General features: G+C 38.8%; 1 protein-coding gene across 11 annotated transcripts in view; it reads left to right on the forward strand.

Annotated features, from left to right (window-relative positions):
• The window catches only part of TNS3 (tensin 3), a 228,108-nt gene that overhangs the window by 163,832 nt on the left and 49,121 nt on the right, over window positions 1-15,155 (forward strand). For all 11 annotated transcript variants that reach the window (XR_011737653.1, XM_071804682.1, XM_065829953.2 and 8 more), the window contains 3 exons: window positions 7,573-7,748; window positions 8,087-8,201; window positions 8,296-8,379. Coding sequence is in view for 10 of the 11 variants with exons in the window: in XM_071804682.1 (XP_071660783.1) it covers window positions 7,573-7,748; window positions 8,087-8,201; window positions 8,296-8,379 (375 nt within the window). In the remaining variant the exon portion in view is untranslated. The remainder of the gene's footprint in view (window positions 1-7,572; window positions 7,749-8,086; window positions 8,202-8,295; window positions 8,380-15,155) is intronic.

A 15,155-nucleotide genomic window follows, 5' to 3' on the forward strand; every position in this document is an offset into this window, starting at 1 on the left:
AAACCCAGTCCATCTGAAGTAAGTTGTGAAGTGTCAGGGGAACTAAGCTTGTCCAAATCCTCATGTGCCTTATAGATTCCATCACACAGGAAAATTTTGGTACCTGACTATGACTCCAGAAATTTGGAGGTTTTAGCTAAACTAAACTTAAAAACTAAGGGGGTTTTTAACTTTAAAAAGTTAAAACTGGAGTTTTTGAACTAATTTAACTAATTTAGTTAATTTTTAAGCTAAACTTTAAAATGGAATTTTAGTTAGATTTAGCAGCGCAGTCATTTTTAATGTAATTTATGTCATATACTTATTCCACAGTTTTTTGTCAATCCTTTAACTTCCAGGATGTGAGTCTGAGTGTAGCATCAGTAGGACATCTCTGTGCAGGTTTGGAGATGCCAGGCTGGATTTTGCAACAAGCTTGCTGCCCATGCCTTGCTTGGCACAGAGTAAAAGGGCTAAGAAGCTGAAGTGGCGAGATCTGGGAAGCTGCTGTGTCCTACATGAACAAGTTTAATGGCCTGTTTGGAGTGGGGGCAGAGTTTAGGACTTTTCCTTTCCTTGTTAGGCTAATAGCTAGAACTCCTAGTCTACTACCTGTTCTAGATAGGGGGGCAAAAAAAAATTGTTTTCTTGTGAATCATTGCTAAACATGGGGTATTTTTTCAAAAACAGTAAGATTTTTCTGTCTGTAGTAGTTTCCTACTACATTTTAGAAAGATTAAGGCACAGAAGATATCACAGATGCAGCTCAGTTGGCTTTTGTTCTGATTAGTCCCTTTGAAACAATGTACCTATAGAGCTGTGAATCTCAAAATTTGAGCATGACAAGATAGTCTGTTGGTACTTGCATCATTTTGTTTCAGCTGGATATGTTTTTGCTTGTTCTTTTTCCACTACAACATTTAGCTTGAGTTTTGTCTTGCTATCTTTGAAGGTGTTATTTTTCCTTTAAACTTCCAACAGTGATTGTAAAGCCAATTCTAAATTCTTAAAGTAGATTTCCTTTGGTTTAAGCATAAAGCCATTGTGAAAGCTTGATCTTTAAATGACTTTGGCAAAAATCTTAAACTTTGTAGAAGATAAATGGTGTCAGAGAAGGAAATCACTTTTGATTTGAGTAGTGTTGTAGTAACAATTTTCAGTATGTGGGGCAGTCCCTGAAGGCTTCTCTGTTGGAAGTTAAATTGTGGATTTTTTTTTTTTTCTTCATTAATTGTTAAGCCTCCTGTTGGATTGAATCCCCATGTTTCACAGTACTGGGTAGTTCGAGTTACGCAGGTCTTTTTAAACTGCTGTACAGGCAGCGTCATCTGGAATTTCTGCAATGCTAACATAATTTTCCCCAGAGTCTTTTTTCAGCCTTCATGACTATGCTGAGGTCTGTGAAAGGGGGACTGGAAAAACAGCCTTGTTGGAATTTTCACTCTACCTTTCTCAAGAGAACCCTGACTTTTATTGATCTGTGCATTGAACTGGTGGAGCCTCTTTTAGGTCATGCTAACTTTTCACACAGGTTGAATCTACAGTGATAAGCTCACTAGAAGTGCATCTGCTTTATCTGTTCCTCTCTATGTTCCTCTGTGTGTGACATGCTCTGTCTGCAGAGTCTACTAATTGTTGTGGGTATTAGTTTTCTAATTACAGTATCTGTTAAGTTGTATTGGTTGGTTGATTGATTAAACATACATCCTACTAAGTTTTCCTTTTGTTTCGTCAAACCACTTGTGGTTTCCCTAAACCATGTACATGTGGCTTATATACATGCTTGCCAGATTTTCTTAAATGTGTAGCTGTTACCTTTTGTCTCTTGTGAAAGGGATAGTGTTTAAATGAATTCAATATTCCAAAAATCCTGCTGGGGAATGAATGAAGTTAACTGAGAAGCTATCTGTGAAATAATAGTTAACATTGCTTAAGCTCTACCGAGAAAGATGATCCTAACTGCTACTCAAGTTTTGATGATTGAAATGGTTATAATTAGTTTTACAAGTTCTAACATTTATGTTTCAATGCTGTAACAATTCACCATGTTTGCAACCTCTTGGATAATTTCAGCACAGAACTTTCAAGATTAGTGTCTTGTAAAAACTGAATAATCAAGTTCTTCGGTTTTGGTGGCAGCAATTAATGCTTTCCAGATTTTCAGTATGATAGAATATTTCAAACTTCTTAAGGCCAATGTGAAATTTCAGTTAATAGTATTAGGTTCAAAGCTTGATAGCACTTTTTGATTTAGAAAAACAAAACATAATCTGTAAACAAGCTTTGATCACCTGTTTAGTTATAAAATGACAAAATCTAACACATTTTCATTAACCATTGAAGGTGATGTAATGTTTGTTAATTTTCAGAAGAGAGTCTAAAAGAAAATACATTTGGTCTAATGTTTAAATGTGAAAAACTTACAATTAATGGCTCCAGTTTGAAGTTAATTCTTGGTGATTCAATATCATCTGGTATTGTCTAAACTGCTCTGCAGTTGATTGAAGGCGGTATTGTAAAATAAAACTGCTTTTTAAGGTCATTATCCCACTGTATTCAGCATTGGTGCAGCTTCACCGTAAGGACTGTGTGTGGTTCTGGGCCCCACCACTTTAGAAGGGTGTCAAGATACCTGGATGCATCCCAGGAAGGGCACCAAAGCTGGGGAAGGGGCCAGAAGGCACGTCCTGTGAGGAACAGCTGAGGAATTGTCTGGTTTGGAGAGAAGGAGGCTGAGGGGCAACCTCAGTGCTCTCTCCAGCTTCCTGAGGAGGGAAAGTGGTGAGGGAGGTGCTGAGTTCTTCTGGGTACCCAGTTCCAGGACATGTGGCAATGGCTCAAAGCTGTGTCTGTCAGGGGTGGTTTGACCTTGACAGGAGGAAACATTTCTTTACTGAGGGGAGGTCAGGCCCTGGAACAGGCTTCCTGGAGAGGTGGTGGATGCCGCATGCCTGTCAGTGTTTGAGAGGCGCTTGGACAACGCCCTTAATACCATGCTTGAACTTTTGGTGAGACCTGAACTGGTCAGGCAGTTGGACTAGGTGGTCATTGTAGGTCTCTTCCAACTGAAAGTTGGAAAGTATTATTTTTTTGCTGATTTGAACTATATTATGGAGCCTGTAGATTATTCAAGGGATAAATAACTGCTAAGTATGTTTTTTAGTTACTTGTACTGGTAACCAGGATAACATGTGAATCTGGAGACTCTACGGCATTTTTGTCATGTTGTAATTCAATGTATCTTAATCTTCCCTCCCTCCCCCCAATCAGTTTGAATAACTGTATTTATAGACTTTATATAAGTCTTTTCTATTATACATTGCTTTTGTTTAAAAAAAAGAAAAGAAAAAAAAAGGCTCTATCAAGAAATACTGTGGAGTAATGGAAGGGCAGTTGAGTAGCCTGAAGTAATATTCAAGTCTTTAAAGGTGACTACACCTCTTCATGCTCTTACAGTCAAAATGCGATTTAGAGACTCTTATCAGGGGGTAAACAAGGAGATGCTGAAACTATCATATTTCTTAGGAACTTTGCTTTATAATTATCTGTTGCAAGGGGTTTCCTGTTTGGCTGCAATTTGCACAGTTGGCTATGATATAAGCTAGGTAGAAGTTAAGGGAGGGACTTCAATGGACCATGCTGGGTTTTGGAGAAGTCTGATAGTTCTATTTTACAAATGTTAAGGACTTCCATAATCAGCAGAAGGGCTATCAGTCTAGCTTGTTTTTCTACCTCCACAAGAAAAGTTCTTCCCAGAGAGTCCTACTATGTATGCTGTACTCGCCCCACTCTTACATAAAGCTGGTTTTGACACTAGCCCATAAAGCCCTGTGAATTGAGTGGAAACAAGTAAGCATCATCTTACTAGTGGCTGTGGCAAATGAAAGTAAATGTGGACCTTTTTAATGGTGTGGGTCATGCATGTATATACATGTATAACATATGAAGAGTTTTTGAAGTTTAGCTGGGGAAATTACTAATATATGAGAGAGTGCACTGTTGACGTACCGTCGCAGACAAGATTTTTAGCTTAGTGTTGTTTTCTTTCTAATAGTTAATAAATACATCTCAACAGTACTCCAGGAAACGTAAGCAGCTAAAGAAACCAAATAAAGATTAACCTTTAACCACTGGCCATGCTTCTGTTAGTGGTAGCATTTGCATGGTGATAACCATCTGACAAGATGGATGCATGATGCTTTTCTGATGCCAATCTATTGGAATGTTACTATTTGTCCTTCAGGGTAAATGGAATTATTTTTTGTAGTTCACAAGGGAAAAGAGAGAAATCATACTATACAAAATGCTTTCAGAGAAATAAATATGTGCTCCCGGGATATTGATGAAGTTCTGCCAAAACTTTAGACTACAAGAACAAGGATGTCTTGGCTCCTGACATTTTACATTTCTAAATTAATAACTCTAAACAGCTGTTACCTTGAAGCAGCTCTGAAGTACATTTGCAAAACCAATAAAATAAGTAAAAGTCATTTTTTGCTGACTTCTCTTAATTTTCATCTTTTATTTTCACGTTATTTGCTTTAAGTTTTATTGCAATGTATCAGCTCAACTTCTCCCCTCTCTGGTACAACATCTGCTGGAATTTGATACGTAAAGCACTTAAGTCTATTTAAAGAAAATGTCCCGTTTCCCTGAGATACTTGTTTGCAACTTTCTGTGGACTTCATTAACTTTGTAGAAATGACAAGCTTCATGAGTGTGTGAATACTAGTGACATAAGTGAAATCATATCATTGATGATTAAACCCTCTCCTTAGCAATACAAGTAAAATCTGCACTGAATTTTAAGGCCTCTTTTGACCCATCCAAAAGGTAGACATTCTCTCGCAAAAAGTAGTATACGTGGCTGTGTTAAGTAGGAGAGGCACATTCAGAAAGAAACTGCCCGTACTTTAATAACTTAGTTACAAATGGAGTGAAACTCATGTGCTGTTCCTGGCTCCCATTGCATCCTGCGGAGGAGTGGTGGGAGTGCATGGTCTCGAATGGTCTTTTCAAAGGTGATTCCCACTCATTTTTTGTTACAGAAATTAAAAATAAAGAAAGAATTCCAATGCAAAGAGTTGGAAGAATTTTGCGTAGTATGGGCTCTGTCTACATTCATAAATGTCTTCAGTGTCAGCAGAAATCTTCATGACTTTTTAGCATCACTTAAGAGGTTTGGAAGATATTTGTGATTTTATGTCCTTTTCTGGCTTTGAAGATCTTGTTTAATGCGTCTAGTTTGCTCACTGTGTTAAGAAGATACACTTTCCACCTGAAAGACCAAATGTACAGTTTCTCATCAGGGGAAAGAGGGCTAAATAAGCATTTAAAACACGAATGCTTTAAAAAGTATTTTAGTTGCACCATAAAAAACAGGATCTCAGCTGTGTCTTTTCCAAGATGTGCTAGATGTATTTATATTAACTCAATAAAATAAATAACTGGCTAAATTTGGACCCTGAAATTTAACTATACTGGTAGACTCTTCAAAAGTGACTAGCAGGGTTTTATTTATCTATTGGCTTTAGTAGTAGTTACTATCACACTGGCTTTGATGGTAGCAGAGCTGGATTTTTGTAAGTGTCTAATTATGTGGTTTTACAAGAGATTTATTAATATTTTTAGAATAAACCACTACTTAACAAAGAGTTATTCAAGTTGATGCATATTTATGTCAATGCAGAATCACTTAAGTACCATGGATTTTAATCTGAAATCCCTGCTTGTATTTTAATGTTGAATAAAAACTGTTCTCATATACATAAACCTATTTGAGCATTGATGCTCCATAATTGTGCTATGTAAGCAAGGTGAAACATCTATAATACAGGCACATAATGCTACATACCAGGTTTTACATCTGTCAGCTACTTCGGGTTAGGAAATGGATGTGTATGGAAGGTGTGCACTGTTGTCTTTCTCTACCGAAGTGGCTGGTTCAGCCTTCCTGCTGGTTTACATGAAGGACATGCTTTGACTCCTGTTAGAGCTCTGTGATCAGGCTCTGTAGGAGATGTGCTTAATCAACATGTGGTTACAGTTGGAAATTATTGTAAGAGCTTAAATGACAACAAGCAATGCAAATAAGTTCTTTTAGAAACCCTCAGCTCTTTTAAGAGCTAATTCTCAAAGATGTCTTTGCATATATAGGCAATAAAAACTCTCAGAGGAATATCTGAAAAGTTGCTATGCATGTAATTTTTTTTTGCTGTCCTGTGACTACACAGTCGGGACTACTGTGGCATTCTAATTTTTAACTTATTCTTACAAAGAAGGGTGGAAAAATCAATTGCTGCAGGAATATTCTGGAAGTGCCTGTTGGTAAGTATAAAGTCCTGCTGATCATAAAATTGCATCTAATTACACTCCTTTAATAGTGGTTTTGGAAACAAATACTGCTTTATGCCCTTTGAATATCCTGGATTGTTCTGCTGGCTTAGTTTACTCCTTTTCTCAGATTCCAGGTTACAGCTCCTGTGTGTATCTAACACCTAATTTTTGTGATTGTGATTGCCGTCTAGGGCCTGTGTTAGCCCAAGGGAAGCTGTTTATTTCGGGAAAGCCGCGGGGAGTTGGGATCGGCCGGAGCGGTTCCCTCGGGATGCTCCATGCGCCCCCTACTGGCCCGCGCTGCCGCTGGCACCGGGGGTGACCTCTGTTAGAAATGAGCGTCAGCAGAAACATGCTGCTTCACTCCTCTGGAACCAGGTGTGCTGCAGATATGTTCCAACTTGTGTCAGGAAGACTAACTACAAATGATTCCACTCTCCTCCCGCTCCTGTGTGGTTTTGTAAAAGCAGTTATGAAATCAGTTATTTAATCATAGATTATCAGGTTTGAAGAGACCACAGGGATCATCTATCCAAACTTTCTTGGCAGAAGCACAGTATAGAGAAGATGGCACAGCACCCTGTCCAGCTGAATCTTAAAAGCACCCAGTGTCGGGGAATCCACCAGTTCCCTGGGGACATTATTGTAATGGCTGTTTGTTTTCATTATGAAAAATTTCCCTCTTGTGTCAAGTCAGAACATCCCCAGGAGTAACTTGTACCCGTTACCCCTCCTCTTTTCCATGTGACTCTCTGTAAAAAGGGAGTCTCCTGTCTTCTTTGTAGCCACCCTTTAAATACTGGAACATGGTGACGAGTTCTCCCTTAAGACTTCTTTCCTCAAGGCTGAACAAGCCCAGTTCTCTCAGCCTTTCCTCATATGGCAGCTTCCCAGTCTTTTGACCATCTGTGTGCCCCTTCGCTGGGCCCTCTCCACCCTGTCTACATCTTTTTTGTATAGCAGGGACCAAAACTGAATACAGTATTGCAGGTATGGCCTGGCAAGCACTGAGTAGAGCAGGATAATGACTTATTTGTCTCTGCTGGTGAGGCCTTTCTTGATGCAGCCCAGCACCCTGTTTGCCACCTTTGCCACAGCAGCATACTGTTCACTCATTGAACTTGTTCTTCACCAGGACCCCCAGGTACCTGAGAATTCTTGAACAGAATGGCTGAAGGGAGAACAGTGAAGTTTGTTTTGACAGCTCTATGTAAAAAAAAAAAAAAAAAATTAATCAGTTTACGTATTTGTTTTCAGCAACAGTTATGCAAGATGATGCAACAGGAGGAAGGATCAGAAAGTTAAGTGTTGGGCAGTATGACAATGATGTCGCTGGGCAGCCGTCATATAACAGATGTGGGTGGATGAAGTCTCCTGCTACTGACCAGGCTGTAAATCCAGGATCACCAGTTCCTGTAGGAGAGACCAAGGAGGTAAACAACCAAGATTTCTTCAATAAATATTTATTGAAGCTGAATAGCCAGTAGGGATTCCCATGTTCACGTTTGGTGTCCAAAATCAATGTGAAGCAATTGAGCAGTTGCATTGTGGCAATAAGAAAAACAAATTACTGTAGTTATATCGGAAATGCAATTGAGTGTTTAAGAATGACCTGCTTTTTGTTTGTTGGCATGTTTTCAGTGTTCCAACATCTCTCTGCTGAAACAGTGGATCAGATTATATGAAACCTTCTGTAGTCTGTTGAAAAATGCCATGCTGTATTGTAGGGTTAATTTCACACTGTAATTTTGCTTTTTTGTGCCCTTTCTAGATGGTTGTTGAACATTACCAAGATGAAATAGATGGGGGAATGTTTTCTCCAACAAATGGAAATAAAGCTGCTCCATCAACACCAGCTTTTCCCCTGTCACCAGACACACCATACAGTAAGGAAATGTCTCCTCTTTATATTTATTTTAATAGCAATATTAACATTTTAGCTGTTACTGAAGAGGAATTGTACTTTTCCTTCTCTCCTAGTGAAAACACCTCCCCTGTACAATCAGCGGACTACCTCCAGCCAAAAGATCAGCAGCCCATCTGAGCTGTACAGAGCTAGTCCTGGTAAGATACCCCTAATTCTTAAATAATTTGAAACTGAGCTGAATTGTGTATGAAGGCAACTAACATGACAGTAGTTATTCCTTTATAAATAGGGCATATATCTGGTGAATTCAGACATGCAAGTCAGAGAAACAGAATTTAGCAGTATTATTTTAATTGTATCAAAAAGAAACAAACAATGAAGAATTACCCAAGCAAGATTTATTCTGTTAACTGCCAAAAGGGAGTCCCGTGTTCATGTTCAGTGTCCAAAATCAGTGTGGAGCAATTAAGCAGTTGCGTCATGGCAATAAGAGGGCAATGCAATTCAGTGTTTGAGGCTATCCTGCTCTTATTGTCTGTACGTGCTTGTGTGGTTTCAGTGTTCCACGATCTCTCTGCTTATATTTGATAATATCAAAATAATACTGTGAGGAGACTTGAGTTTCTTCTGATTTTTAGTAGGTTTTGTCTCTGTGTGAGGAAAGAGGGGTAGTATCCATGTTGCCATCTTGCCAGGCAAGTGAAGCTGACAATAGAGCTTGACAGTAGCTATTTTCAAGTCATTCCTTAATCAAAGGAATGAATGTTCTGGAGGGTTGTGTTTTTTTTTTTTTTTTGCCATGATACAGTTTGTAAATGCAGAAGCAGGGAAAAGTAGTTGGTAATAGATGACTACATGGTTAAAGATTTAATGTGATCTAGCTATGAATTTTATTAATAACAGATTCTTCTTTGAGACCTTAACTTTTTGCTGCTAAAAGTAGCAGCAAAGCTGTTGTGAACTGCCACCTATCAGTGCTAAATTATTTTGAAACAACAAGTTTTAAAAAGTATTTCACTTGACTACATCAGAAAGTGCTGGACCTGAAAGGAAACCAACATAATAGATTTAAAACTTGAATAAAAATTACATTCATTTAAATTGTATGCTTTAGAAGATGTTCGTGATAATTCACGTAAACACATAGTTTTATTGCTTAGGATATGACTGTCTTCTCAGGCAGGATCTTGATAGTAGAGCTTCCAATGAATTTGATGGTTGATTTTAATGCAGTAATAATTACAGTGTTGTGGTTAACTTTGGAATAAAACCTTCCTGTTTAATTTGCCTCATTTAGTAGTTATCAAAAGCAAATAATATCACCCTAGAATAAAATTATCTTTAGTAATAAAGCGAACTTCTACCCAATTTGAGACATCTCTTTATGATTCGGTTGCTCTGGCTTTGACCTTTACTCTCTCACCTCTTAAACAGTTAGTGGTAGCGATGCTCCTGAGGGCAGCTTCAGCAAGTCATTTACAGCAGGGTTGTCAAATTCATTTTCACCTGGGCCACATCAGCCTTGCGGTTGCCCTCAAAGGGTCAGGTGTAATTTTAGGACTCCATAAACGCAGGAGTAGTTACATTTATACAGTCCTAAAATTACATTTGGCCCTTTGAAGGCAACCACGAGGCTGATGTTGCCCCTGGTGAAAATGAGTTTGACAACCCTGATTTACAGGTTGCTTATGTTGCATTAATCTGCTGAACACTTTGTTGTTAAGTGGTTTCCATTGCTGTTGCTAAGAGTTAGGACTTGCCCTGGACAATGTTGTGGCTTTCAGTGTATTTCTCTATTTTGTTGGTGATTCTCCTGCCTAATTCCTAATGCTGTCATGTCTCAAATACTGGGTTTAAATACTCAGTTAATGGGACATTGAGAATAATTACTTTAGCTTAGATCAAAGCAGGTAACTTTCCCTTTGAATGCCCCTTTAAAAATGATGCTTAAGGTGTACAGAATGCTACAGATTAAGTGCTCAGATCCCTATGACTTTGCTTTTAGCTGCGAACATAATGTACTTCGACACTAAGGTTAAAGGTGTATGAGATGGGTCAGCTAGAAAACATGCAATACACCATTGGTGAGCACCTCTAGATAGTGTTATTTGGGTGACTTTCTCACCAGAGCACAGAAACTTCTATTGTCAGAGACAACGTTAGAATCCTACTTTAATTTTTTTTCTTTTCTCTCTTTTCTCTTCACAATTCTGCTTAATTTCCTGTATCTACGGTATGTACCTGTTTACTGTATTTACTTGCTTTTTCTGTCTTTGGCAAGAAGTGAAAAAGATGTCATTTTGTTACTTTTGCTACCAGTCTCTAATTCATGGCCAGAGGAAGAGCATTGTGTTTTGTGTGTTGAACAAGGCCAAGAACCTCAAGGGAACAGAAGCAACTGTTCCTGTGTTAAGACTGCTCTAATGCACATGCAACAAAGATAACTCTCAGAGGATGTGCTTTGTAAGAATGCTTAGAGCCCAAATTTTTAGTACTTTTCTTTGCAGCCTTGCTCTTCTTTTAAGTGCTTTCATGGTTTTTATATTGGTAGAAGTTGGAAAACATACTGACTTCTCCAGAGATTTTCAACAGATTGTGGCCTTTAGAGTTGAGGACTTTGGAGTCTTAATTTCTGCCATTAAGATATTGCTCCTTTTGTCTCAGTTCAGATCACCCTTGAATTTAAAATTGTTTTGTTCTGCATCCCAGCTTTGCTGCTTATCTGCATTCCAAGTTAGTAGCAAGGATGCTGTAACATCTAGCTACCAATTATCTAGATGTATTACTGTCTTATTTCTTCCCCGCTTCCTTGTAGAGAATGGCTTTCAGTGTATTTGGCATGTAATCACATCAAGGGAGAACTACTGTGGTTTTAGGAAAGTATGTATTTTAAAAGAGCAATGCATTGTTTGTGTATTCAGTATTCAAGAATTACAATGGCATCTAGTCCTTATGTTTACAGAATGATAAAATTATGTTATTTTCTGAGTTATTCCTGTTGTAAACTGTGTACCTTGTATCTTGGATGAATCTAATTCTGATTCTTAAACTATTTATTGAAGTGAATGGCACTATCTTCACTGAAGCCTAACAAAAGCCTGTATAAATTGGTGCTCTCTTAGCCCTAGAAATCTTTGATTTCCTTTCCAGGTGAAACCACTTTGTTATGGAAAGCCAGTCCAGTGGTGTTAACTATCTGTCTCCCTTTAATTAGCTATGCCCTAGCTCTTCTTTCTCCCCATACATTTCTTTAAGATGCTATGCCTGCACCAGCTAGAAGAAGCAGGATTCCTTCCCAGAGCTGCTTTTTTTTTCTCAGGCAGGAGCAAGTTTAACCTCCCTCAGTCTGCGTTCAGCCATGCATTCCTTTTGTGTCAGTGCTGCTGCTCCAGTCATCACTTGCTGCCGTGGTTTCAGTGTCATTTTCCTCACTTCACATAGTTTGCAAGTAATACAGCACACACTGAGTTCATTCTTAATTATCTTTCGAAAGACACCTTGTTTCTGAAGACAAACTTGAGCAGTCTATAAATTGGCTAGTTTTGTGAATACTCACGAAAAAGCAGGCTCTAGATAGAACCCAGACACAGCTCTCCAAGTAACACAATAGCCATTGTATATCCCACGGGAGAGTCCCCCACGTCAGTGAAGGAACAGAAGCACTATTTGTAGACCATTTTTAAGCTTATAAAGGCTCTTTTGTCTCAGACAGCATACAGCTAGTTGAGGTTCCTTTGTAAATAGAAGTAACAAAACTGTAGGAAGCTCTTTTGCGGAGGACTGAACTCTGGCTAACCACCGCTGCCACTCCACCCCTCTGGCTGGACATGCGGAGCTGCCCCTTCTTCAGCCCTGGCCAAAGCACAGAGAGAGCTTTGCAGAAAATATGCATTCACAAAACAGGCACTGTCTTGCAGCAGAAGGCAGGGGTCTGTGGAACAAGGGAAGATTGTCTATAATCCTTTATTCATGTACTGACAAAGAGAAGACATGATGTCCTGTTTCTCCATCTTTCCTGAGCAGCCTAAGTAAACTTGCATAGTTCAAACAGTGTGTATGGTGGAATGATGGCAGTGCTGCTGGCGTGAGGAATATCAGAGCCTTCAAGCATGTGTAAGGCCTTACATTTCATACCCATCACAGAGCTTAGCCTAGGTACTATACTCAAAAGCTTGTGTTACACATTTGAGCTGCATCTTTTCTAAAAATTGTCAAAAGGTCATCTTTTTTCCTCATGCTGTCATGGAACTCTTCAAGACCAGACACTGGCATATTTTCACAGTTTTTCTCATACAGGCTCTGTTTTCAGCTGAGAGACACATTGTAATCCTAAATTCCCCCCGATTGACTAAAATAGGCTTACTCTGTTACATCACCCAGTAGAGTAATAATGAGTGCTTCATAAATCTCTTGAAGGCAAAACCATAAACTAATAGATATCCTCATTACTGCATAATTCTGTTGCTGATTAGAATTTTATATTGTTGTAAGTTCATGGTGTTATTCCAGGATTGCCATTTCTTCCAGTCACTGAGTTGCAAGGGAAATGAAGCATACTGCTTAATTGTTTGTTAAAAAATTCAAGGTTCTGAACTGGAAACATTTTCTGTGTGTCAGGGTTTAGGAGCATAGGGAATAAAAGGGATACTAATTTGTGAGAGGGGAAAATTCCCGGTTTATGACATGCAAAAACTTTCTTCACAGTATGAAAAGGTTTAATATGGTATTTATTTATACCTGTCTTCGTCTCCTCCCCTTAACTGTTTGTATAAGGTATACACATCCAAAGCAAGACATAGGTATAAAACTTCTCCAGACACCTGGGTTTATTTGCATAGAACATCAGTGCATCTACTTCAGCGGATGGTTATCGTAATGTCTGTCCTTCTGGAAGCAAAGGTGCATTTTGGTTTTTGCTGTTGTTAGGATTTTTGGGTTGAGGTTTTTGGTGTTGTTTTGTTTTGTTTTGTTAGTTTTCTGTTTTTTTGATTGTTTGCTTTAAACACTGAGGCTATTAATGAGCAATAAAAAATACATATAGAGAAAAGAAATTTATGATGCCTACTGCATGGTAGATAGATAGGTCTGTGTTTTCGTTGTCCTACAATTGACCTTGATAGGTATATGTTGTGTGCTCATTTCCACAATATTTTTATAATGAAACAGCTGATGTTTCTTAGTTACAATAAAATGTACCACTTACTAGTGTATATTAAGGCTTCCAATAGGGTTCAGGAGCAAGTAGGAAAGGATGCAGTTCTCCTGTTTGGATTCTACCAATATGAACTTAATCAGGTGTTCCAGAAAGAGCATGTGGAATGCTGTAAAGCATAGCCTTAAATGTTCAGAGGCCACTTCTTTGCTGTTGTAAACACTGAAGTGAATGTAATGTGCTATGATCTGTGTCACACTTTTTCCTCCCTGGATTACTTTCATTGACTCATTCAGCTCAGTAAAACTAACCCACAGACAAACTTCTTTTTTCATGAAGTTTGGAGATGACTTGATGTATTTGAGAGTCTTCATTGTCACAGACCTCCTTCCCTTTGTACCACTGACTGTAATACATTTCTTAACATATATTTCAAATTCAAACATGGAAGTTTTGTACAATGTCTGGCTTGCAGAGAAAGGAACAATGCTTATTATCAGGTATTTCAGTCTGGTAATCCAAATTAGCAAAGGTAATAATGTTCCATCTTGGATGCTGAATAGATAAACAGTTTCATTTAATTTGCATCCATCTCAATGATGGAAAATATGTTGTAACAGAAGAACCAAACTGAAAATAGCTTGAAATACTTGTAGTCTGTGGCTGCTTTTAGTGAGCAATATTAACCAAAATACTTAGACTTTCAGTGTCTACAACTGAGCTGTTTGGTAATCAGTTTTAATTGAGCTTTTTTTTTTTTTTACCCCACACAGTTTGGCTAAGATTTTCATGTGAAGTGCTCTCCCAGTGCATGCTGATTAATTTACCAAAGCTTTATTCTCTGTCTTGGAGATGAGAATGAAATTATTTAGAGATTAATCCATTAGCTAAAACTGGACTGTTTTTGTTTATAGCCATGTGAATTGGACCAAAACTAATCCAAACAAGTAATAAGCTCAGACAAACTTTATGTCATTACAAAACTGAAAGCAATGAGAAATGGGTAATCCAAAACCAATCAACACTTCTGATAACATTTAAGCCACTATGAGTTTGTTGTACCAGTTGGTGTAGTATTACTGCACTTTAGCACGCAAGAATGATGATCTAAGCATGTACATACTCACAAAAGGGGAAACTCAAGGGTGCCCAGAAGAAATAATTGCTTGTGCTGGGGGAAAGGCATCTCTCAAGGATACATCCAGAAGAAATAACCACTCACGGGAGGTGAGGTGAGGACACTCAGTCCTGGGGATGGTGTCCCAGTCTAAGGGGAGGGGTTTCAATCACAGACCTGCTGCTCTGAGAAGACCACTCAGAGGGGGTCTCTGGTAGGGGCCCCATTTATAGCCTGGTGGGATCTGGCTGTGGTCATATGTGGGCAGGGTCCAGAAGCTTCTCTGGGTCAAGGTGCCTCGTTGGCCAGGGACTCTGTTGACTGAGTGGTCCTGCCTCTCTTGCTACCTTGCCCAAGGGGCGTATGTGATTGTGTTGACTGTACCCTGGTTGGGTACATGATGGTTGGCACCTGATTAAAGTGTGTAGGTGATGTCAGCCATGGTGGGGCACAAGAGGCATGAAAATAAGGGTGCGAAAGAGCCAGTGGCTGCCAAGTCAGAAGCCCTGGTCTGTACTGACACTCCATGTTATTTGTTTCTACATAAAACTTGACAAAATCTGCACATATTTTAGCCACTCAGTAAAAACTCTAATGTGTCATTGATTCAGAGGAGTAAGTAATACAAATACAGCTATCTGAGTACATATCTGAATATAAAAAGCTAGAGAGTGCCAAGTCCATGGAAGATAGTGTGTGATGAA

The sequence above is a fragment of the Patagioenas fasciata genome, chromosome 2 (genome assembly GCF_037038585.1).
Source record: "Patagioenas fasciata isolate bPatFas1 chromosome 2, bPatFas1.hap1, whole genome shotgun sequence".
NCBI classification, from domain to species: domain Eukaryota; kingdom Metazoa; phylum Chordata; class Aves; order Columbiformes; family Columbidae; genus Patagioenas; species Patagioenas fasciata.